This window comes from Chrysemys picta, chromosome 6 (assembly GCF_011386835.1).
Source record: "Chrysemys picta bellii isolate R12L10 chromosome 6, ASM1138683v2, whole genome shotgun sequence".
NCBI lineage: Eukaryota > Metazoa > Chordata > Testudines > Emydidae > Chrysemys > Chrysemys picta.
Window position 1 is genome coordinate 57,007,789 of NC_088796.1, and position 26,583 is coordinate 57,034,371.

Genomic DNA, 26,583 nt, shown 5'->3' on the forward strand with positions numbered 1-26,583 from the left:
AGTTCCCTAAGTGGCTGCCCTCAAGGATTGAACTCACAACCCTGGGTTTAGCACTGAGCTATCCTCCCCCCCCCCCCCCCCCCAACAGTGTAGATGTTCAGGCAGTGGTCATGACCAAAATTGCTGCTTAATGAAGACAAAACCGTCAAAGTCTTGATGTAAACTAGATCCAAGGTCAGTCCATTAATTAAGATCCTCAATTAACAAAACTGCACTTTTCAAGGACATATTAAAGTGACTCTGAATGTTAAAGAAGAGAACTGTATTTAAATAGAAGGATCTGATTTAGATTTCAAAGGTTAATACTTCAGTGGAAGCATGAGTGGGATCGTTACATGATGTGACTGAAATACAAGTGATAGCAACCTACCTGCATTTGCCATGATTACACCTCTACAGGATCTTTATTCAGTCTCAACCACCTTGCAAACAGAAAAAGTGAAAGATTCAGAGATCTTCAGAAAAATAAAGTGGGCGTGAAGGCCCTGATGTTAAAATATTTGTGCCCAAAAACGTTGTGCCTTCAGATACCCTGAATATTCATGCTGACTGGACAGATGTGCATCTGACTATCCATCTGTATGCACAAATCGCTGATTAGCATGAGTAATTGTGCATTTGTAAAAAGAAGAACAGGAGGACTTGTGGCACCTTAGAGACTAACAAATTTGTTAGTCTCTAAGGTGCCACAAGTCCTCCTGTTCTTCTTTTTGCGGATACAGACTAACACGGCTGCTACTCTGAAACCTGTGCATTTGTATGTGCAGTTTCATGGCTGATATTTTCAAAAAGAGTTTTCAACCAGCAACATCCATTATCAAAACGTCATTATCAAACATCATTATCAAAACATTATACACTACATCTGATGATGATTCTCTGAATAGTTTTATCATTTTCATTGTGGATTGTTTGTTCCTGTGTGGATTACAACCTTCCTGAACATGGTAAGACATGCAAATGATCTGGTTGCATTGGAATAGTAATTGCCATAAGAGCAGTCTGTACCTGCTACACACAGGCAATGATTATCCAAAGCAGCCTTTCAGTAGCCCGACAGTGATGGAAAACTGCAGGGAAAGCAGAAGGCAGCAACATGAGAACTGGCAGTAAATCAGTGAAAATCCCCAGGGAAGTTCACAAAAGAGTCAGCTAAGGCACTAAGTATATTAACCGAGAAGACACCACCAGGAAGAGCAGCAGCAGCACATGTGCCCACAGACAGCCACCAAAGAAACCACAGGCAGCGGAGAAGAAAGACCACCTGAATGTAAGCAGTGAGTAATACAAACACCCACCATGAGGCTGACAAGCAAAGCAATGAAGAGGGCTGGCTGCCAAGGGCAAGCTAGCAGTGTCCAGAAGCTATATGGAATCTGAAATTGGAATAACTGAAAAAACATGAAACTAACCAATACACCCTCAAACCTCTAAAAAATAAAACTAGCAACCTAACACTAATAAAGCTAATATATATAATAATATATCTACCTCAATATAACGCTGTTCTCAGGAGCCAAAAAAAAATCTTACCGTGTTATAGGTGAAACCGCATTATATCGAACTTGCTTTGATCCATCGGAATGCGCAGCCCTACCCCCTGGAGCACTTTACCGTGTTATATCCGAATTCGTGTTATATCGGGTCGCATTATATTGGGGTAGAGGTGTACTAATTCCATCAGCTAACATGAAGAAACTGATCTAAATCCAGTCCAAGCTGCTGCTGGGTTTGGGGGTGACTTTTTTGTTTTGTGACTTCTTGCTGCTTACCAACGGACCAACCTCCCAAGCCAGGTCACTGTTCTCAGCCGACAAACACTGCTACTATTTGTTGTTCCACCAGCTCCACTACAGGAAGAATCAGCCCAAGGCAAATTTGTGCACTAGATAAAGAAGGAATTTGCCACTAGGGATGGGAGAGCTGGTTCAGGAGGAGAAAAACAACTGGCCTGAAATTTGAACTGAAGCTTATCTTTAACAATTTTAACTTTCCAGTGCCTCCGAGCACTGCCTAACTCTCTTGCCCTTACTGGAAGCAAGAAGTACCAGAAAATTCATCAGAGCCCAGTGTTACAAATTCAACACATTTTGATAAGCATCCAACTTTTTAGAGCTTTTTAGAGCTTTCCAAATTCTAATTTTTTTTGACGTTTGCCTATTGCTGATGCTTGCAAGTTAGGCTTGCAAGTTCCTTGCTCTGGAAGTATTCACCTTGTGGCTCCCTAAACTCTTCAGTTCTTAATCTAGGTCTCATGACCTCCGCAATAATTGAATGCTGCCATATTCCTTTGAATCTCTCGATGCTGAATAAACTGCTCAAATCAAATTAAATCTCTGTGGAGGGTTGAAGCTGCTTAAAGCCCTATGGCCAAAACTCTTTTGCTCATATTAGGGTCAAGAAGCAGAACTTGATGTATTAGCATGAATGTCACACTGAAGTCCTGAAGCTACAATTGCCTCATTGCGCCCCTGTCTGACAGGAGGCAATGGCCAAACTATCACAGTGGTGATGCATTTATCAGGCCAATCCCCACTCTCTTGGGCTGCTCCTTCATCGCTGCAAAACCCTGCTGTGCAAGGAGAATCTGCATAAACTCCCCAAATCCTGTCCACTTCCCCTGTACAGAAGAAACAAACCACTTTCACTACATCTGAGGACCTCTGCTGCCACAGTGGGAAGGGCAGATTTGCCCAATACAGCAGATACCCAGGAAAAAATTATCTACAGATCCGTACGGCATAGCTATTGTGATGGCATTGTCAGTACAACTGAATGACACTTTCCTAGTCCAGCTGGTGTAAATGGGCCTGCCTCCATTGACTTCAATGGGACTGTACAGATTGACAGCTGCTGAGCATGGGTCCCTTTCTTGTAAATCTATAATACTAAAAGTAGGTCCATTAGCAAATCTGTACTTGTGTAATGATGTAGTAACGCAGCTGAGTGCTGTTCAATTAAAATATGGACCAGGGTCTGCCACTGAAGGGTGAGTTGCTTTTTTGTGGCAGCTGATTAACATCCAGGAAGGGGATGAGGACCAGGATTTGCTAAGGTAATATTTTTTTAAATGGGAGTTCTGCACCACTGCTTTTACTTTTATAAATACAAATACAAATCACCTGGTTTGAAATTCAGGCCTAAGGAGAGTTTTCAACTGGCATCACCTGTTTCCAGTTCACTGTTGGGAAATAAATAGAGGCTTTGAAATATCAGGGCATATCTGCTATGGCTGGTGATATATATGACGGTAGTGTTGTATGTGTGCCTTAAAGAAAGCTGTAATGTCATGGTGGGAAGTGTCACTTTCCATAAAAACAATAGTTCACTTTAAAAGCCCAACTTAAAATTATGGAAGGGAGCAGCCTTCTTGGGGCTATTTTTGTGGAAAAACAACAGCAAAAAAGGGAGTTGTTGCTGATCTGTATTCTGGTCTGTTCTCTTACTTTACATTGTTATTAGTTGAGAGTTCTTCCTAAATCCCAACTGTAACAGAGCTCATAGCAGTAGCCACCTAGTGACACAGAACAGAGCAGAACCAAATGTCTCAGGGCATGAAAACAAAACCAGTTTGTGTTGGATGTGTAATGGAGACCAATATAATGGGTCAGCCCTCCAGATCTGTATACATTTGTGTCAGGATGCGCATGTATTCTGTGCTTCTGCTGAGAGCAGAAGCTCCTTCATCGCTGCAAAACCCTGCTGTGCAAGGAGAATCTGCATAAACTCCCCAAATCCTGTCCACTTCCCCTGTACAGAAGAAACAAACCACTTTCACTACATCTGAGGACCTCTGCTGCCACAGTGGGAAGGGCAGATTTGCCCAATACAGCAGATACCCAGGAAAAAATTATCTACAGATCCGTACGGCATAGCTATTGTGATGGCATTGTCAGTACAACTGAATGACACTTTCCTAGTCCAGCTGGTGTAAATGGGCCTGCCTCCATTGACTTCAATGGGACTGTACAGATTGACAGCTGCTGAGCATGGGTCCCTTTCTTGTAAATCTATAATACTAAAAGTAGGTCCATTAGCAAATCTGTACTTGTGTAATGATGTAGTAACGCAGCTGAGTGCTGTTCAATTAAAATATGGACCAGGGTCTGCCACTGAAGGGTGAGTTGCTTTTTTGTGGCAGCTGATTAACATCCAGGAAGGGGATGAGGACCAGGATTTGCTAAGGTAATATTTTTTTAAATGGGAGTTCTGCACCACTGCTTTTACTTTTATAAATACAAATACAAATCACCTGGTTTGAAATTCAGGCCTAAGGAGAGTTTTCAACTGGCATCACCTGTTTCCAGTTCACTGTTGGGAAATAAATAGAGGCTTTGAAATATCAGGGCATATCTGCTATGGCTGGTGATATATATGACGGTAGTGTTGTATGTGTGCCTTAAAGAAAGCTGTAATGTCATGGTGGGAAGTGTCACTTTCCATAAAAACAATAGTTCACTTTAAAAGCCCAACTTAAAATTATGGAAGGGAGCAGCCTTCTTGGGGCTATTTTTGTGGAAAAACAACAGCAAAAAAGGGAGTTGTTGCTGATCTGTATTCTGGTCTGTTCTCTTACTTTACATTGTTATTAGTTGAGAGTTCTTCCTAAATCCCAACTGTAACAGAGCTCATAGCAGTAGCCACCTAGTGACACAGAACAGAGCAGAACCAAATGTCTCAGGGCATGAAAACAAAACCAGTTTGTGTTGGATGTGTAATGGAGACCAATATAATGGGTCAGCCCTCCAGATCTGTATACATTTGTGTCAGGATGCGCATGTATTCTGTGCTTCTGCTGAGAGCCAAGCAATGCCTGTACTGAAGTTGTTGGCTACTAGAACAGAAGTAACAAGAAGACAAAAACCAGAAGTTAATATTGGTACCCCTTGTTCAGTGGAAACTGTGGAACTGTAGGCTATTGCAGAAACTGAGGAGAAAAGTGACAAGCATAGCAACACGCACACAGACAAAGGCCCGGTGCGGTGCAGGCATGCCTCCATATGATTGTGGGCATCCATCACCAGTAGGTAGCATTTTCAGCTGCATACATTCACAAGAAGCAATGCAAAGCAGCTGAGGTGGGAAGACTATGAAGATCTGGCCCATGTTGTACAAGTGTAGTTGCTGTGGTAGATTCACAAGACCTGACAGGCACCCCTGTATTGGACGGGCACCCCCATCTTAATAAGAAACATTCTATTTAGTGTATGATGAGTATGCTCCAATAGAGCCACACACAAAAAACCCCAGGCTGCGCAGTCTGAGTTCAATATCACACTCACAATTTCCAGTGAATCACCATATATGCAGAAGAAAAGTGGTGGCAGCAGGCCAGCTGACACTGTCTGTCCTTCCTCTCATTCAGGTTATTTTACTCTTCTGCTGGTAGTAGTGCTGTTCTTCTGTTTCAGGTACCAGTAGTAGCACCAGCACTTCTGTCCTCTAGTCCTCCCTTCTCCTCTGCCACAGCCACTCTCAGTGTGAAAAAAGCAACACCAGAGCAGCAGTGTTAGTACTAGTCTCATCATGTAATCTTTTCATTCTAAGTTCAAGTAGTTTCAGCCTCACCCCCACACATAACAGAACTAACTTATGAGGTACAGCCATGAATTTCTGAAGTTTGTACAGGATACTGGCTCTAGGCAACTACTGATTTTTTGAACACAAGATGTAGAATGGTCTCGAGAACAGTGAGGCCAGCCTTGTATTTAACAGATTTTTTCAAACTTCTGATAAAAATGGCATTAGGTGCACTGCTGACACCTGAGCAGCATAAATACCTTGTTTACCTCTGCGTGTTTATCTTTGATCCCCTACTGAAGTAGTTGGCTGGCCTCACTGAACTTGTGCTTTTGTTACCAGGTTCACTTGCTGCTTCCTTCCCCATCATGCTGCAGGTCTGGTAGTGCCAGCAGCATAACCTTTCCATGTTCACTGTCAGCTCCTCAGCAAAGACCATATCCCCACATATCCCTAAACATATTGGATTGAAAGTATGCAAGAAATTCTAGGCATCTGGCTAGAAGGTGGGTACCTGGATTCTGGAAGTTGACTTCATTGTCACTAAGAATGATACCAGCTTGCTCAAAGCAATTAATAACAAACATAATAGCAAAATCCATTGCTTTGCTACCCCTTATTTACATAGTCATTGAGGAGTGCTTTTCAGAAAGAGTCGTAACACTGTGAAAGTTGCCACTACACACAACACTGGTGTGTGCACTTTTCTAATGCTCTATCAAAGCAAACAATCAGCTGCTACTAATATTTGACTTATAGCTAAAATTAGGCATAGGTCAATGTTCTCTGGTGCAGGGCATTTCAGTCTTCACAGCTGTTGGAACTCAGCATTGTATATTCAGAACCACCTGATTGACAAAAGCAAAGTGAGTACACTTAGATTTTGCAAGAGTCAATAAGTGTAGTGAGGGTAATACTTAAGATCCCTTTGAATATATACATAACCACAGTGAGAGCAAATAGCATCACTGTGCCAACTCATCTGTGTAGTGCATATACTCCAGACTTACTGGGGTCAGTTGGGGGAGTGAGTCAAAGAAGGATCCACCTTTTTTCAGCTAGCAAGACTCTTCTGTCTATTCAAAACAGGTATCTTAGATACAAGTGATCATGGATTGATCGTATTTATGATACAGAGTCTAGACCAGTAATATATATACTTGGTGCTTTAACAGTGCAAGTTTCACAAAGCTGAAAAAAATATGAGCCATATCAGCCGGAAGGAAGAATTTAATCAGAAAGTTTTGAATGATAACTGGGAATTATTTAGGAACACCTTGCTAGATGCCCCAAAAACCATAATCCCACAATTGAGGAAGAAGGCCATGCTGGTGAAAAAGCAAACTGGCTTAGAGGGAAAGTGTAAAAAATAAAATGAATGAATGAATGAATGAATGAATGAATGAAACAAAAAATACAACAAATGGAAGAAAGGGGAAGTTGATAGTAATGAATATCAAAAGATAGGAATTGTAGAAAATTGATAAGGGAAGCCAAGGGGCATAAAGAGAAATCTCTGGCCAGTTTTAAAGACAATAAGAAGGAATTTTAAAACATATATTAGGAATAAAAAGAATCCTAATAATGGTATTGGTCCATTGCTAGATGGAAATGGAAGAATTGTCAATAATAATTCAAAAAACCACAAAAGTGTTCAAAATATTTGTTTTATATATGGAGAAAAAAACAGATGTTATCAACATATGATGAGATGATATCGCTCTTTTCATTCCACTATTATTTCTTGAGGATGTTAACAGAAGCTATTTAAGTTAGACATTTTAAATCAAAAAGTCCAGATAACTTGCCTCCAAGAGTTTTAAAAGAGCTGGCTGAGAAGCTTACTGTACCATTAATGATGATTTTCAATAAGTCCTGGGGCCCTGGGGAAGTTCCAGAAGACTAGAAGAAAGCTAATGTAGTGCCAATTTATAAAAAGGGTGAACGGGATGACCTGGGTAATTATAGGCCTGTCAGCCTGACATCCATCTTCGGCAAGATAAAGAACTAAAGAAGAAAAATACAATTAATGCAAATCAACATAGGATTATGGAAAATAGATTCTGTCAGACTAAATTGATTTTTTTTTTATAAGATTACAAGTTTGGTTGATAAAGGTAATAGTGTTGACATAATGTACTTAGACTTCTGTAAGGTTTGATTTATTACCGCAGGACATTTTGATTAAAAAAACTAGACTAATATAAAATTAACATGTCACACCTTAAATTGATTAAAATGAGATAATTAATAGGTCTTAAAATAAGTCTTAAAATGGGGAATTGTCATCAAGTGGGTCTGTTTCTACTGGGGTCCCACATGGATTGGTTCTTGGCCCTATGCTATTTAACTTTTTTATCAAAGACCAGATGACTGGTGCCTCCCCATAGTGGGGGGCACCAGCTAAAGCGGAGGATACGTGACCTCCCCACATGTCTCCCTTCCACCCCACCCCCAGCCAGGGACCCCCAGGCTCTCTCCCACACAGCACATTACCTGCTGCTGCTCCGGCTCCCCCTTGCATGTTTGGCTGCCCCCTGTCCTCCCTGGCAGCCAGACCCAGGTGAGGAGTGGGACAAAGCCACTCCTGGTCACCGCTCCATGCAGCGTAGCCAATTGCCTGTGGGAGAGCCTGGCTGGGGAGGGGCAGCAGCCTGCTCCCTGCCCAGACTCGGCTTCTGGAGACAGAGGCCAAACGTGCCCAGGTGGGGCTCTCTGGCTCACTCAGCTGCTGTCCCCAGAAGCTAAGCCTGGGTGGGGGGCAGCCAGCCACCATCACAGCCAGGCTCTCTCCCAGGCAGCTGCTGTGGGCAGCTGCTGCTGAGCCGCCAGAAAGGCTCTGTCCCCGCCCCTTCCTCTCTCCACCTGGGTGGCTGCTGGGGGGGCCACTGGACCCTCCATGCCCCCCTCCCACACACACACTAGTTACCTCTGAATGATCTGGAAGAAAACTTAAAATCATTACTGATGAAGTTTGCAGATGATCCAAAAATTGAGAGAGCGGTAAATAATGAAGAGGACAGGTCACTAATTCAGAGCAATTTTTAGATTGCTTGGTAAACTGGCCACAAGCAAACAATAGGCATTTTAATGTGACTAAACGTATACAGCTGGGAACAACCAATATAGGCCATACTTACAGAATGGAGGACTCTATCCTGGGAAGCAGTGACTCTGAAAAAGATTTGGGGCTTATGGTGGATAATCAGCTGAACATGAGCTCCCAGTGTAATGCTGTGGCCAAAAGAGCTATCCTGGAATGGATAAACAGGGGAATCTTGAGTAGGACTAGAGAGAGTTTATTTTATCTCTATATTTGGCAGTGATGTGACCACTGCTGGTCCAGTGTACAGAACCATGTCCAGTTCTGGTGCCCACAATTCAAGAAAGATGTTGGTAAATTGGAGAGGGTTCAGAGAAGAGCCACAAGAATGATTAAAGGATTAGAAAGCATGCCCTATAGTGATAGACTCAAGGAGCTCGATCTAGCTTAACAAAGAGAAGGTTAAGTGGTGACTGGATTGCAGTCTATAAGTATCTACTGTGACAGACCCAGACCAGTGGGGTACAGGAGTCTGGTAGAGGGCAAATATACTGGTCACTGGATGAGTAGTTTTCTGTTCCCTGAGTGAAAGAGAAGGGGCTGCACTAGAGTAATCAGGAATCTGCTAGAACCAGTTAAGGCAGACAGGCTAATTAGGACACCTGGGTTTTAAAGCACCTAAGGATTCTAGCACCTAAGAAGAAGCTGCTAGAATCAATTAAGGCAGGCTAATCAGGGCACCTGGGTTTTAAAAGGAGCTCACTTCAGTTTGTGGGGCGAGTGTGAGGAGCTGGGAGCAAGAGGCGCAAGGAGCTGAGAGTGAGAGGGTGTGCTGCTGGAGGACTGAGGAGCACAAGCGTTATCAGACACCAGGAGGAAGGTCCTGTGGTGAGAATAAGGAAGGAGTTTGGAGGAGGCCATGGGGAAGTAGCCCAGGGAGTTGTAGCTGTCATGCAGCTGTTACAGGAGGCACTATAGACAGCTGCAGTCCACAGGACCCTGGGCTGGAACCCGGAGTAGAGGGCGGGCCCGGGTTCCCCTCAAATCTCTCAATTGACCTGACTGTGGGTTCTTCCAGAGGGGAAGGTCTCTGGGCTGTTCCCCAACCCACATGGTGAATCTCTGAGGCAAGAAAATCCGCCAATAAGCACAGGACCCACCAAGATAGAGGAGGAACTTTGTCACACTACATGGGGAACAAATATTTAATAATGGACTCTTCAATCTAGCAGAGAAAAGCTAGGAATCAAAGGGCTGGAAATTTAAACTAGATAATTTCAGAATGAAAATAAAGCATACATTTTTAATGGTGAGAGTGTATATACTCGTTCATTAGCCTGTTCGTTTATAAGACGACACCCCCCCCCAAATGGATAGGTAAAAATAGCAAAAACGGTATGACCCTTTCATAAGCCGACCCTATATTTCAGGGGTTGGAAAACTTTGGCTCCGGGCCTGTCAGGGTAAGCCGCTAGCGGGTTGGGACGTTTTGTTTACCTGGAGCATTCACAGGCATGGAGCTCCTCAGCAACCTGTGGCTGCGGTTTGCCATTCCCAGCCAATGGGAGCTGTGGGAAGTGGTGTAGACCCATTTATAAGCCGATCCCTGCTCTTTGATGCGTCACTTTTTTACCAAAAATATTCAGCTTATGAACGAGTATATATGGTAATTAGCCATTGGATCAACCAAGAGTCAGAGTAGATTCTCCATCACTGACCATTTTTAAATCAACATTGGATGTTTTTCCAAACAATCTGCTCTAGGAATTATTTTGGGAAAGTTCTATGGCCTGTGTTATACAGGAGTTCAGACTTAGGGTGACCAGACACCAAGTGTGAAAAATCGGGACGGGAGTGGGAGGTAATAGGAGAAAAAGACCCCTATATAAGAAAAAGACCCAAAAATTGGGACTGTCCCTATAAAATCGGGACATCTGGTCACCCTATTCAGACCCTATGATCACAATGGGCCTTTCTGGCCTTGTAATATATGAGTTTATGAAAGTAATGCTTTTGTAAATGATGCATAGCAAGGAGTGTTGCTTCCCCTAGTCATAATTTAAGTTGCTTTCTGAGCTTCTGCTTGGATGGCAGTGTTGTAATAGTGAGAGCACAGGGGTGAGAGAACTAAGGCTATGTCTACATTAGTGAGTTTACAGCGGCAGAGCTGTACCAAGGCAGCTGTGCCACTGTAAGATCCCTCGTGTAGCTGCTCTATGCTGATGGGAGAGAGCTCTGTCGTTGACATAATTAAACCACTCCCAATGAGTGGCCGTAACTATGTTGACAGGAGAAGTTCTCCCACCAACATAGTGCTGTGTACACTACTACTTGTGCTGGCCAAACTTATGTTACTCGGGTGGGTTTTTTTCACACCCCGGAGCAACATACGTTTTGCTGACATAAGTGATAGTGGCCTAAGAGTCAGGATTCATGTTTCTAATACCTGACTCTGCCCTTTGACTCAGAAAGGTTATCTGAGTAGTCTATGTACCCATTATGGAAAAACACAGAGGAGCAATTTCATCACCAGTGTGTATTAAAATGTGGAAGCTGCTCTGAACCTAACATAATGAAATTCCATCCCAGCCTTCAACAGTAACCATCACGATTGCAACAGCTGCTTGGTGGCTCTCATAAGAACACTGAGAGACTTCCAGGTCCTGAGAAAAGTATCTCTGCTGTTTGTCTCTGTGTCTGCTCTTGCAAGATAACTGACTGTTTTAAATTAGGGAATACATACTGTAGGTCACTGACCTTAAAAGTATTTTATGATTAATATCAGCCCTTCTGGACCAAGAGTGTACTTACAAAGGCAGATGAGGCAGATGTATCCAGCCAACAGCAGTTATTCTTAACCTTAAGTGTAGCAGAGCTGGGGATCTTCTATAATGATGCTTTGTTGCCATAAGCCTGGGGTGTTGAAGCCTAGCTGCTGCTAGTAAATTGTCGCTGTGTGTTCCCCACTACTGTGTAACTCAAGGAAGGGTTATTTTCAGAGTTGAATTGTACAGATGAATCTGGTTGGTCTCTCAATCTCTCTGAATCTCGACTAATATAATAACAGTTCCTCTGGATAAAAGTGTTAGGAATACACTCAAAATTAGACCTGCATAGTAGCTACTAATCTGGTTAGGATAATGTCCCACTGTGACCACTGAGCCTACTTACTTATGCATATATGCCCATCTTTTTGCCTTGTCCTTCACATCCATTTATTTGTTCATCCACCTGTTGCACCCAGCCTTAACTATGAGATATCTGGAAAAGGGACTTGTCTTTGTTCTATTCATTCATACAGTGCTTAGCACAACGGGGCACTGATCCCAGATCAAGACCTCCAGGTACTTCTGCAATTTAAGTGTCTAAAAATATAATTAATATAGTGGAATAAGTTGAGCTGAAAGCTTGGGCTGACAAGGAGCAGCAAGCAACCACCTGCCACATCGGTGAGGGCGGCTTTAATCTCTTCTGGGGCTCCATAGTTCCATAATTATGTCACTGCTCTCCTTTGGAATTGGGCTGTGCAGTGCAGTGCTCTGTGCACAGAACAACCATACTGCCTTCTGTTTGCAGCCTGTATTCCTGCCTTAAATCCTCTAAAGATACCCTTCCTCCCATGTACCAGCACTGCACAGGGAGACAACCTCTGTTCCAGATTCTTGGGTTTGGTAATTGAGCTTGATCTCTCATCACTGGCAGATTCCAGTCTAAATTGGTAATCTTCTGGTGGTATGGAACCACTCCAGGAACTCATATCCCACGCTGGCATGGGAGCATGCATGGGAGAACAGGGATGTGACCAGGAATTCCCTATGCCTCCCTGATCCCCAGTTAATTCATCCAGTTACTTGAGGGATAGCAGTTGTTCTGAATTGACCTTTCCTTTCTTGTTGGAAGAGCACACTCCCTTTGAGGTGCACAGGGAAAGCTTAGAATGTTTCAAGGCAGATTCACTCTTGCTGGCACAGGGAAGAGGGAAGGAAGTGCAAAGGGCACCTTTCTGCACCTGCCTGCTCTAGTATGTTTCAAGCAAATTCATTTGAGATGATTTACCCAGGCTAGTGCCACCACCTGTCTTCCCTTGACATTTCTGTATAGGATGCAGCTTTAGTTACCTAATCATGCCCCCGCGTTGGCCAGCTCTGTCTGCTTTTGCAGCAGCGCTAGTTGACTGCTGATCCTCAGTGGCACTCTGCATCATATCAGGTTTTTCTGGCAGAGTGTTCACTGGCAGGACATATGGCAGGGCCTGGCAGAATTTGGCCCTCCACAGCAAAATCCTATATCCTTTCAATTCGATGGGAAGGAAGTGTGCAGTTTTCACGTGAGTCATTTTCAATATGCAGATTCTTTTTGAAAAATGCAAACAGTACATAAAATATATGTGCGACTTTTATGAATGGGTTCTTAGAGATTGAATTTCTAGAGACTGTCTGAACTCTGGAGTGCAATGATTTTACTATCATCAGTTCTTCTTAGAATTGCTTCAACATACCTTTTTAGGCTTTATACTAAGGCTGTGGATTAATCGCAGTTAACTCACATGATTAACTAAAAAAATTAATCATGATAAAATTAATCGCAATTAATCGCAGTTTTAGTTGCATTCTTAAACAATAGAATACCAATTGAAATTTATTAAATATTTTTGGATGTTTTTCAGTATTTTCAAATATATTGATTTCAATTGCTAGACAGAATACAAAGTGTACACTGTTCACTTTATAGTATTATTTTTATTACAAATATTTGCACTGTAAAAATGATAAAAGAAAAACAGTGCAATCTCTTTATCGTGAAAGTGCAATTTACAAATGTAGATTTTTTGTTTTTGTTACATAACTGCACCCCAAAACAAAACAATGCAAAACTTTAGAGTGAGCGAGTGGTGTTGTCACCTGGCTCACAGGGTCATAATGCCACTAGGTTTTGCAACCACCATCAATAGTGCAGGAAGCAACTTGCCCACCCCAGCTGGACTCAGACCCTTCCAGGCGCAAGGCAAGACAAGAGCCCAGAGGCAGAAGCAGGGCTGGGGATACTATTACTACCGGCAACAGAGCCTGAGTTCAGGAATAGGGGGACTGGGAGCAGGCCCCTGGCTGCATACAGGGCTAGAGTCCCCCTACCCCATTCTTATGGGGAGGGCAGCAACCCCACAGGCTTGGACCCTCTCTGTCTAGTCTAAGGTAGGTAGCGCCTCTCCCCTTCTCCACCCCCACCCCAAATTTCCATAGTGCATAGGGCTCCAAAAGTCTTTAATATGGCCCTGACAATCATAAGGATCTCTTCTGGCCTTCAAATCTATGAATCTGTGACTCTGATAAAGTGTGGTTTCAATCAGTCTGTCGCATGGGTGTGCATACATGCAGAAACTGGGTGATCCCAGTCTCGTTTCATATTTAAGTTGCAAATGTTAGAAATTCCCGAGAATAAGAGGCTAAATGAAAGCTCATTTACTATTTATAATCTCAATTACAAGTATCATGCCTCCAGGGTACATTTCAAATGACTTGTCCTATTTAGTTTTTTCATAAGTCCTGAGGACAGAAGGAGCCATTAAAACAATGCAAATTCAATACCAGGAAGCCTTCCTAAATTCTCCTTTCTGCAGATCTTTTCTTTATTTAACAAGTTGTTCCCTCCTGCGCCCCCAGTATTCATATAATTTAACAATCAGACCAGAAAGAGAGAGTCAGATTTCATTCCCAAAAGTTAAATGATATGATTTCTGTGCAGACAAAAGACACAGTTTTAACACTTTTTGTTGGCTCAACTTAAAGGTCAAAATTAGCAAGTTTTAAAGAAGAGCCACCAAGACATACAGAAGGGCTCTTGTAAAAATCGTAAATGAAACCCACTGGAGAATTTCTTTTAAAACTGCAGCTTGATATCAATGATGGCAGCAATGCAGTTTGCATGAGATTGATATTAGGGCAGGAATGTAAGGAGCCAGCAGGTCAATAAGAGAACAAAAAATAGTGTCTGGCAGAATAAAATAAGCAGTGAGCAGTTGCCAATTTCTGTTGTAAAGCAGTCCCTAAACCTGTTTTCTCACAGTTGTGATGGTTGTGAAACTTGTTTTTTGCTAAAACAACAAGGAGTCTGGTGGCACCTTAAAGACTAACAGATTTATTTGGGCATAAGCTTTCGTGAGTAAAAACCTCACTTCTTCGGATGCATCCGAAGAAGTGAGGTTTTTACTCACGAAAGCTTATGCCCAAATAAATCTGTTAGTCTTTAAGGTGCCACCAGACTCCTTGTTGTTTTTGTAGATACAGACTAACACGGCTACCCCCAATACTTGTTTTTTGCTGTGATCTTGGCTTCACAACTGGGTGGGTTAAACCAGATAATAATTTTTAATGACCCATTACTGGAGGCCTCAGGACATAAGACTACGCTTACTGTTAACTTCTAAACCTGTGTTTTACGACGACACCTGCTCTTGTGATTCAGTGCATCATATCCCAATCATATGAACCATTGGCTGTTGGAGTAATAGGAGGCATTTGCTATGGCATGTAGAATCTTGTCATGACTCTGTGTTCCCAATCTAGGATTGCTTCATTTCACTGCTGCTTTCTTTTTCCCTAGGGCCTTTATGTTTTTGTGGTGTATTTTATCCTACACAACCAGCTTTGTTGCCCCGTGAAAGCAAGTTACACCATAGATATGAATGGACATACAAGCCCAGGCTCTGCCTTTTTCACACATGGCAGTGGGATGCCCCCAGCAGGAGGAGAGATCAGCAAGTCTACTCAGAACCTGATCAGTGCTATGGAAGAGGTACCTGTATTCTATACCTCATAATCATTATTATACTTACTGTAAAGAGGCCAGTTGTATAGCTGAATGGGGAAACAGTGATATACATAGATGTGAAATGACCACCTGGGAATTGCCGGGGTGGGATTATTTTTGTTTTTATGCTTCGTCTCAATTATATAATTATATATAATGACGTTAGCTTGTACAATAAAAGTTGCTATTCTCAAGCATGGTAGTGCTCCTGTGAATTACAGCTCTCTGGTAACATCAGATCTATAGATCAACCTTCCCTGTTGTTGTTTTTTTACATTGCTTGTTAGCTTTCTTATAAAGCCATGGATTGCGTATTTGAAAAGTAGGTCACAGTCAACATAAAATACTTTCCAGGTTACTGTAATTCTGGGGTGAATCCTGGCCCCATTGAAGTCCATGGCAAAACTCCTGTTGACTTCAGTAGGGCCAGGTTTTCACCTCTCATCTTTATGGATGTCACTATTGGATTTGTTATATGTTGTTATGTAAAACAAAAACAATTCAACTCAATTTTTTTTCTGGGACAGAAATTCTGTTTTCTGGCCAGCTCTAGTTTTGAATTAGGTGGCTGATGGGATGTACTACTAAGGTCTGCCCCAGCATTTTCAAAGGCACATAATATTGTGAAGATGAATTACTTAAACAAATAAATAAGATTGTCATGGGATGGGAGGGAGGAAGAGTGGAGCGCCAATGAAGGTTGTGTGAAGTGGAAAGATAGAGGATCTTCGATGGTATGGAGAGGAAAGACAGACTGTATTGGAGGGTCTCAAGAGACGGGGAATGGCAACGATGTTGACATTCAAAGAAAGAACAAACAGAGATTTTGAATGGAATTTTTAGAGTACTTCAACTGGAACTTCTTTGTATCTTAGGAGACTGTTCAGATATAGGGAAACGTTGGATTACTTTTTTAAACCAACTAGTCCATCCATAATGAACACAAAGCTAAATTACTTGTAATCAATTAGTCATTTTAAAAAGAAAAACTCAGAGCTAGACTTTCCCCTGGAAGAGGCGCAAAAGAGCCCTTTACAATTTCCCTGATCCTGCATAGTCATGAGTTCAAACCATTCAGATACTGTGGTGATGAGGGGTTGATTAAGAATGTAGACAGACAGAACTATTCATGTACTATAGCTTTGATGATAACTGCAGCTTTGAGACTTTTTAACTCATTTAAGGTGCCAGCAGACTGGGAGAGGGCATCCTTGAGGCCAGCTAGTCAGGCCAGTGCTGCTTTTAAGCAAAGCCCGCAAAATGGGAATGCCTTCAACGCTTCTGGAGGATTTAGTAACGGCTCATTGGTGGCTGACGAGGAATCACAGGAGTTTGATGACTTAATATTTGCTTTAAAAACTGGTGAGTAGCAGTTTTTTTTTTCTTTGTTTCTAGAAGCCTGTATGCTATGCTTTGTCCTAACATAACAGTTTCCCAGGGAGTCACTAAAAGGGAAGATCCAATTGCTGCTAACACATTCTTGATTGCCAGTGTAAATCTAGAACAACATTTTTGTTTTGGTGTGAACTGTTATTCTATGAACTAAGAATAATGACCTTATTATTTGAAATAACAAAGGGAAATAGGCCTACAAAAGCATCATTTGAATAACATTAAGCTTGTGATGCAAACCAACAGAAGCCAGGAAAGGTTGAAAGTTTTTAACATTTTTCTCCAAGTACTTTTAGGGTAAGTCTACATAGGAAAGTAAAACCAAATAAATAAACAAACAAACCCCACAGCAGCGAGTCAATGGACTTGGGTTTGCGGGGCTCTGGGACCCTCTCCCTTCATGGTTTCATCTGTTTTATTAAGTATATTCATACTGCCTTATGACTCAATCCAACTCCAATTAAACTCTATGGAATGATTCTCATTAATGTCAATGTAGATTGGATTAATCCCTCAAAAGTTAAGCTTAAATAGTATTCTCTCATTTAAATTCCTAATATATGGAATATATTAGGTGCAGTATATTCAAAGTATATGCACATTAAATCTGAACTACCCTTGAATAGTTGCACATTTCTGATTTAATTAAAAAGTGTACCCCAACAATGGGGACCCTTTACTTTAGTCCTGTGTATGTGAAACGCTAACCATTTAAAAGTGTTCATGTTCCTTTCTGTGCTTGAGAAAGTCCTCCACATTCAATTCAGTGCAGCTTCCAAATAAACAGCCAATGTTACAATAAATACACAAAGGTACACAGTCTGCTGGTGCCACTTAACTTGTTTTTGTTTTATAAAACTATAGCAAACCAATTTTTTTTTATGAAAAAGGGAATTATAAGATGATTCTAGGGGTTAGGCACAAAGCAACCAAATTATTTTTTTATAAGTTGTCACTAACTTTGCATTTTTCAATGGTATTTTTTTACATTGTCCACTCTGCTGTTCATTTCCTGAACATGTTAATTTCTACTGGACATTTTGCAGCACATTTTTATTTTGTCACCCAGTCTACTGCTAACTATTGTTGCATTTAGTAAAGTTTTTGACCAAGATTTTCAAAATTGGGTGCCTGAAATTAGATTCCTAAATCTGTAATTGGGCATCTAAATAAATTGCCTGATTTTCAAAAATTCTGAGCACTTGGCAGCTCCCGCTGGCTTCAGGCATTCATTTAAAAAATGTGTGGCCTTTATTTTTTTCTTTTATTTTTTTCTTCTATATGCTTTTAAAATAGTCTTATGGGAAACGGAATGAAACAGAAGATTGGTAATAAACAAGGATCCTAGAAATCCATTTGCCATGGAAAAACATGGAATTTGCATTTTTACAGAGAATCTTTTTTATTTTTTCACAAAATTGTAAAAACTACAGTAGAACCATGTTTATCTGAGCCTCCATTACCCAGCCGCCTGGGGTTGACTGCCCAAGCCCCAGTCATGTCCACTCCGGGCAGCTGGTGGTTCAGTTAATAGTGAGAGCTGGATAACGGAAGCTCAAATAAATGGGGTTCTACTGTATATCAACAAAACATCGTGTTCAACTGATACTTATACATATTGTGGCTAGGGAAACTAAAGTTAAGCATTTCATTTTAATTGTGGAAAATTGTGGATTTTATGTTTTTTTTTTAATCAGAGAACTTTGTTTTTTTTATCACGGAAAACTACAATCCCTGATAATAATGGAGTCTTTCATCATTATGGGTTAGATGTTGCACATGCTTACCACCAATAATAGTGCTTATTGTTTTGTGCAGCTGCATTGATGTCAGTGGGGCCATTCACAGCAGTAATCACAATGTTCAATAGTAAAGAGTGTTCAGGAGTGCGTCTTAAAACATCAGTTCCAATTTGAGACCAGCAGGGATTTAATGTGATGGTGGTTTATTAACCAGCAGTAAGAATAGTTTGCCTTAGTTCAACACTACTTTATTTTATATGAGAGGGGAGTTTGAGCCAAGACCTTGGTTCTGAACAGTTCCAGGCTTTAAGAAAACTCCAGTAATGGAGATCATAAAAGTAGCTAGATAAATCCGATCCAGATTCAAATCAAATCAAGATCTGAACTGGCCCCACCTGTCTAATGTACCCAAGGAAAACCCCGAAGAGAAGAGTTTGAATGAGGAGCCAGACTTTGTGACTGTGGGCCATCACACTTAATCCAAAATCCATGGCAGAGTTAAATAATACAATTACGGGGATAAACAACGAGAGAGCAATTAAAAGATGCAGACAAAAGAGAAGATACATTTTCAAATGAGACTTAAGAAATGGCACATTTGAGGTTATTAAGAAAAGCATTTCTATTTGGTTCCTATTAAATTCTATCTGACAACCTTTCTGCAGACTCAAGAGAATGACCTAAGATTGCATGAACATAGTGTTCATATTACCCTGTGCTATTCTGGTAGCCCTTTTAGAAAAAGGTTGAGGCATTTTAGTGGGGTGGGGAAGCTTGCACTCCTGCTGCCTTTGTTTTACCTGGTCTAAGGATAAGTAGAAGACTTCATTCCCCAAGATTGTCAATCCAGAAAATTCTACAGGTAGCCCTAGTCACGCTAGAAATAATGGCTCAGATCCTGAGCGACTGCTCAAGATGAGAATGTGCAAAGATGTCTTTGACACCTCTGTACTTCATACCAGAGTAATTCAGAGCAACCTGAGGGTTTCTCTAATTTATACTTGCTGCCAATGAGCTCAGGGGTTGTTTGTCAGAGGGGAATTGCTGAACATAAAAAAACCCAGCTATATCCACTTTCCATTAGCCAGGCCTCCTGTATTGGAAGGAATATTACAGGAGCCACTATGGTGAGTCTAAGTCACCCAAGGATTCCACTATCGGGGAATTCTCCAGTGGCCAGTTAAGCTGGCTCCAATGCAGCATTGTGCCAGGGAAGCAGAAAAAATTGGTACAGTATCATGTAGTTTGCATAACTCCATGAGCTTCAGCTCTGTGCAAGGGATTAAGGAAAGATTACTCCAGGAAAAATAATATGAAAAAATGTACTGCCTGTTGATTGATGCTAAAACCTTGTTTGTTTCCTGCTAGTAATTAGGTTGGCTTAAATGGTTTATTTTATTTTATTTCATTTCTTTTATGGCTTTCATAATAAATCAAAGGACTCTGCTTCCACTGAATAAGGATAATTATTCCATAATTAGTTATTGCTAATTACATTAATTATCTAATAATACCCATTCATTTTGGGCTAGATCACATTTTGCCTCTGATTCCTTTTTTAGTGCTCAAGCTCATCTTGACAGCTTAATGAGCCCCTCCTCTGTCAGACTGATTCACTCTAATACATGGGGTTAGAGTAATTAAGATATAAAACTATTTTAAAGTGACTCCCATTTAAGCACAGCTACACTTCAGTCCTCCTGTCTAGAAAGCAGTAAGCCGCTGGATCTCCACATGTTATGTAAGGGTGGAGTGTAGTCAAAAAGGGATAGGATGAAGGGAAAAATCGGTGGATGTTGGCCTCAAGTTTAGGAATTACTCCTAAGCGTTGCTCCTTAGGCATAAATTTTAATGCCGGAACTGCATGCTAGCCTTACTGACCTCTCAGTTCCAACCGTATTCCCACCAATCACAAACTCTCCCATCCCTCCTTTTTGGAGACATTCTACTGAAGTCACTCCCTCTGGGCCCAATGAAGGTTCAACACATAAAAGCCTCTAAAACAGGCCTCATGCACAGTTTCGTTCCTTCCTCCTTCTCTTGCCTGTGGTATGAATAAGCTGTTTGGGGAGCAGGGCTGTTTATAGGGGTCATTCAGAAGTCAGAGCAGACCATACTTTTGGCTCATAAGCACTACCACACTACACCTGAGATTATCAAGTGATGACAGAACCACGGTAGGGAGGTTTATGATCCACATTTGCAATGTTTAGTGCAGTTTCGTTCACTGCCAGCCTGAATTTGGCCCTTCTGCATTAATAATTTAAAAAAACACTCAAAAATCAAAAATAATTTGAAAAGTAAATCTATTATTAAAATACAACACATAATGCCATGTAAGCTTCCCACGATAATTTGTTGAGTATAGTATAGACCAGGTCAACATTTTCAAAAGAGTCTGCTAATTTTAGATGCTGTCATTTTGCTTGCTCAATTTGAGACTCAATGTCTCAGATTGGGAACCCAAAACTAGAAGTCACTTCTGAAAATATTGGCTGAAATGTTCAGTTGTTTAGCATTTCTGAAAGGTGCTGGATAAACTCCTTGTAGGGAAAAGTCCTTTTTATCCACAGCTATGGTACAGACAATGGCAATGTTAGCTCCCCCACCTTGCTTCACCAATGCACCTCATATCCAGTTGAAAGGAACAAGTCAAAAGGTGAGAAAAGGGGGAGAAGGTGATCTCCCTGCCCATTCAATTGGCTTCTCCTCTGTCACTGCCAACAGAGGTGCTAGTTGAAATAGTGGATGGGGGACATGGTTCCACTAGGACCAAGGACTCATTTCCATTGAATCCTAAAATTTGTCACTAGAGGTATGGATATCGATTGGTGACATATTACTCTACCAATCTCTATAGCCAGCCAATCCCATAAAACAAGATGTAAAGTGTAAGAGTGTGTGTATATCTACCATCTGATTTTTGTATTTAATGTCTAATATCACACATTGACTATAAAAGTGTGATGGATACAGAATATAGTCTATGTGTATATAATATGATAAAAATACCACTAGAAAATGTGTACAACAGATAAAAATAACAAGTTGAAAATACACCCAACATTTTGTACCGACATTATAGTGAAAGCTTGATACATGTGCAGGCAGTTAAATAAGATCTAACTTGGGCCCTTCATATGGAACAGTTATTAAAGTATGTTGAGTGTTGGGATTCACTGAATAAATCTTTTGACCAGTAGATGTCACTGGAGGGGCCTCGCTGGTTTTGCAAGATAAACATGCTCACTCTGAAATTATTGCATCTTCTTCTGAAGCAAGATGTACCCTAAACTGAGAACAAGCTGGCTCAATGAACTCTGCAAACCTTGTCTTGTAAACACTCCTAGCCTTACTAATCTGTAGACCAACTGTTTGGTAGTTTGGTATCCCAGTTACATTGAAACTCTAATTCCTAAAAAGGATCAATTCCTAAACATTTTGTCAGAACAGTGATTGTTATAAAGGGAATTAACCTTTTTTAAACACAACAGTACTATTGTCTCCTTCCTAAAAAGATGCTGCATGGCCATGTTCCATTTAGGAATGTAAGTATTGCAATATCAGGTTAGTCAATGTAGTCCAGTATCTTGTCTCTGATAGTGACCAGTGCCAGATGCTTCAAGAAACCCCCACAGTGGACAATGCTGGAATAATATGCCTGCAAGATAAATTTCTTTCTAACACCATCAGTTAGTGGTTACCTAATGCCCTGAAGCATGAGGGTTCATGTATATTGTAAAATAATCCTCATTAACCATTTAAGTGTCTAATCCTTTTTGAAAGCCATTCACCTCTTTGTCTTAAAGATATCTTGTGGCAATAAATTCCACAGGCTAATTGTTTTGTGCAAAAAAATAATTTTCATTTATTTTACATGTGTTGCCTTTCAAGTTCATTGAATGCCATCTTGTTCTTGCATAACAAGAGGGCCAATATGAGTGTCTGATCTACCTTCTCTATATTACTCGTTATGTTGTATGTCTCCTTTCTAAACAGTCCCCGTCTAAGAGAAGGGAAAAAATAGATGCGCTTTTTCCAATTCAAAACAGTTTCATCACTAAGGTAATTAAGCAAGTCTAACTTTAAGTGTAAGAGTAGGCACACTGGCTTCAATAGACCTACTCCTCAACTTAAGAATTTCGCTAATTCAGAGTCTAAACTCCTCCACAGCTAGCATTATGGTATATCTTGCCCCCATCAGTGATCTCTTGATAGTGATCTCTCACCTGAATTCATTCAGGAATCACACTCCCAGAGTGTTATACCTTCTTGCAAAAGTTAACCTGTCACTTTGCTTCCTTCTGAGTCCTTCTCCAGCTCACAGCCACAGATCTCTTATAGCTGATCTTTCACATTTCCTATATTCAGTGCCCCATTTCCCCCTGCCCTCCAGTTTCCTATTTGGAAGTGCATGGTGAAACTTACTAAAGGAGAGAGCATCTGGTGACCTAAAAAGATATGAGGCACATTCTGAAACTTAGAAGGAAAACTATTGACTCACAACCTTTCCATTCCTAAACATTCTAAAGCCTAGGATGCCAGCTAGAGAGAGAAGAGCAAGAAGTCAACTTTACAACTGATTTATATTTCTTAAAGTATTTTAGCCTGAAAAAAAGGAAATTATGGCTTTCATGAGCACATTTTCAGAACCTAGTGAGCCAAATTTCATTCCTGGTGTAACTCCTTTGCAATCACTGGAGTCCCCGGATTTTGCCCAGTCTGTAATTTTCCTTAGCTCTTGGCTATTTGTAACTGATTTCACTGGAAAGTAATGTTTGGTGTTATTCTGTTTTGGAGTTACCACACTTAATTTCATTGATGTGCAGTTCTGAATAAATCTGAATCTCAAGTTCCGAAAAGCCCAAATAAGAGCTGTTCATTTTTATGCTTTGTTTACTACAGTGTTATCTTGCACTAGAAGAAAGGCACAATGCATTAGCCATGCCAGTTGTAGATTTAAGCAGGGAGGGTTAAGGAGGGATATTTAACCTGCCCTTTTGCTCATGTTGAAAGTAGAACCCTATTGAAACAACTGAAATTATCATTTTAGCATCATATGGTAAATTCCACCACTAGAAATGAATCACCTAAGAAGAAACTCCTGTGGGTCAAATTTTGAGCGCAACCATAACGAGGCTTCCATTTATGCATGTGATGTCAGGGAAACAACAGACTGCCAGGTAGACATCTGAGTACCTGTTCACACCATCAAATCAGGTACTGAGACATTTAAGTGACCTAAGTTGCAGGCAAAGGCATGAACAAGTGTAGGAGCAGAGATATGTCCTCAGTTAAATGAGCCTACAGTCTGTGGGTGCAAAGCTATAGACCATATCAGAAAATCTGCTGTACTTTTGTGGGGGAGGAGAAGAGCTGCTGTAATAAGAATAGAGAAGTAGGGCAGGTTTCCCTGTTTAACAGGATATGATCTCATCCTTATTGTTTCAGTCTTCAGTTCTCACTATTGCTTTCTTGGCTTTGTGTTTCAGGTGCAGGCCTCAATATCAGTGATAATGATTCCTACCATGGCAGCCAGGATGGAGGCAGCATGGCTAACTCACAGATTGTAGAACTTAGAAGAATACCCATAGCAGACACTCACCTCTAACACCATTGGGTTTTTTTTTTAATTCAAATCTCCATATTTTTATATTTGTATTTCCTTTTGCACTAAAACACTACATGCAGCTGTGTGGTAGAGTGCTGTGAGCTGTACTGGATGATTAACAAAGAATGGTAGGTTTTCTTTTTGTATATCAGAAAATAACCTGTACATTTTTACAGTGACTGACCATCAACAGATTCAACGGAAGTTGGCCCAGATTTGTATCCTCTAAGTGGATGCACATATTCCATGAAGTGTAGATTTTTTTTAATTAACCTGTATGTGTAACACCATTTAATAAACCCAATAGAGTTCATTTGATATAAACTCGTCTGTCATTATTTGTGTCTGAGCATTGTCCAAGTGAAAAATAATATTTCTGGAACTGGAAGTTGAGGTGGTCAATTATAGTTGAGCAGGAGAGGATTTTATTAACACAGTCCCTCCCTGTAACATGTTCTTTGTTGTTTGAGAGCCAACAACTATGAATTCACAGAAGCAAAGAAAGACACAATGCTTGCTCCAGAGATCTTTAAATTCTGACATGACAACATGTGAGGGTCAGAAACAAATAGAAGGGAAGGAGAGATAGAGGACAGTTATAAGATCACTCAGTAGGTGTATACATATCTTGATGGTTCTCTTACACTGTTGTTGGGGGGTTTTTTTGTTTTTTTTTTTTAAACTAAATTACTTCTCATACACCAGCAGAAAATCTGTAGGAGGGATTTCAATGAGTGGAGTTGTCTAATCATCTCTGTATAGAGGGCTATATTCTAGCTGGTTTAAGGGTTAAGAATTGCATTACAAGAGGGTCACATAAGTAATTTAGAATTACAAACCTGCACACAAAAAAGTGGCCGGGGGAGTGGGGGACGGCTGGTGTTTTCCTCTGAACAAGACACACTGGAAGCAACTGAGAATTCAGAAGGGGAAGCTGAACAATCTTATAAGAATCATTAATTGTGTGTTACTGCACAGAGAAGCTGAAAAAAATATTAAAGAGGGAGGCTGAAGTAGTTCGCCACAGAACATTTTTTGTTAAAATGGTGTATTGTGGAAGTAGTGTAAATTCTAAACAAGGCTTTCACATATTAGGGACTTGCCTGAAGGCTTTAAATTGGGAAAGCTCTGAGCATCAAGCGCTCTTTTTTTAAAAGAAACCTTTAATATGAGAACACTTATGGGAACTTTAATTTGAAATAGTGCATTTTATAATTGCATTTTGTGTAACTGAGTGACATCAAAGACCTTGCCAGTCAAACTGTCTTTAAGAGGGTTGTCTGAGATCTTTTACTAAAGTGTAACCTTTATCGTTTGTTCCTAAATAAAAAAAATAAATTGGCTGTTATAATGCTTGTCTGGTATATCCTGCTGTTAACAGGTATTGTTGTCCAGCTTCCATGATAATCCCATATTTGCATACACTTAAAACTTTCTGAACTTCTGCTTTCTGAACTTTTGCATGTTTGGTCTCCTCCAAGAAGAAAATTATTTTGGTAAGTATGAGTACCATCACCTCAATCATTCTTGGAGAAGTGTGAGAGTGAAAAAATACATACTTTTAGTCAAATTTTCAGATGTGAGAAATAGCCCTGGCTGAGACTGTGAGCAGAGTGGAAGAGAGGTAATTACAGGGCCAGAGTAAGTGTACCTTGACTATGGTTCTGCAATTGATCAGAAATAAAGGAATCTATTCTATGATTTTCATAACTAAATAAATATAAATACTGTCCTTTATCAATGACACACATATCTGGTAGTACAGTGGGCAGGGAGTAGGTGTGTCTCCCTGTTTTGCTGCAGCCAATTACTCTTAGGCTAGGTCTACACTGGGGGGGGGAATCGATTTAAGATACGCAAATTCAGCTACGCGAATAGCTGAAGAGGCTATATATAAATATATGTGAATAGCGTAGCTGAATTCGACGTATCCGAGCCAACTTACCCCGCTGTGAGGACGGCGGCAAATCGACCGCTGCGGCTCCCCCATCGATGGCGCTTACTCCTACCTGCTATGGTGAAGTATGCGTGTCAATTCGGGGATCGATTGTTGCGTCCCAACGAGACGCGATAATTTGATCCCTGAGAGATCGATTTCTACCCGCCGATCCAGGCGGGTAGTGAAGACAAGCCCTTAGTGTGAATATACAGCCTAGCAAATGTGAACCCTTCAGCTGAAGTTAATAGGATTTAAGCTCATGCCTAAATTTAAACATGCATTTTCTTGAACAATGTCCTAAGTTCTCTGGATGCCAGTTCCTTTGTCCACTGCTCTTGTACTCTCCACACAGCAAAGCAAATACTGACTGAGGGCCAAATCCTGGTACTGTTGAAGTCAATGGCAATACTGCAGATGGAGAATTTGAACCTCTATGATTTGGGCCCCAATTCAGGAAAGCCTCTTTATTTAGGACAGAACGTAAGCACCTGATTAAGAGCTATTGAAGTCAATGAGACTTGAACACATG

General features: G+C 40.9%; 1 protein-coding gene and 1 long non-coding RNA gene across 8 annotated transcripts in view; one reads left to right on the top strand and one right to left on the bottom strand.

The window, feature by feature from the left end:
• Positions 1 to 3,181, bottom strand: part of LOC101943445 (uncharacterized) — a 142,699-nt gene extending 139,518 nt beyond the window's left edge. The window contains exons 1-2 of one of the 2 annotated variants that reach the window (XR_010602231.1): positions 3,123 to 3,181; positions 371 to 422 (exon numbers count right to left, since the gene is read on the bottom strand). This is a non-coding gene — a long non-coding RNA (uncharacterized LOC101943445). Of the gene's footprint in view, positions 1 to 370; positions 423 to 1,533; positions 1,930 to 3,122 lie in introns of those variants that run through there. The other variant, XR_006175806.2, reaches the window with a different exon arrangement.
• The window catches only part of ADGRV1 (adhesion G protein-coupled receptor V1), a 443,810-nt gene extending 419,377 nt beyond the window's left edge, over positions 1 to 24,433 (top strand). For 5 of the 6 annotated variants that reach the window (XR_010602226.1, XM_008167448.3, XM_008167450.3 and 2 more), the window contains 3 exons: positions 15,164 to 15,355; positions 16,555 to 16,732; positions 23,997 to 24,433. Coding sequence is in view for 4 of the 6 variants with exons in the window: in XM_008167448.3 (XP_008165670.3) it covers positions 15,164 to 15,355; positions 16,555 to 16,732; positions 23,997 to 24,115 (489 nt within the window). In the remaining 2 variants the exon portion in view is untranslated. Of the gene's footprint in view, positions 1 to 15,163; positions 15,356 to 16,554; positions 16,733 to 23,996 lie in introns of those variants that run through there. The other variant, XR_508681.3, reaches the window with a different exon arrangement.
• Positions 24,434 to 26,583: the final 2,150 nt, after the last annotated feature.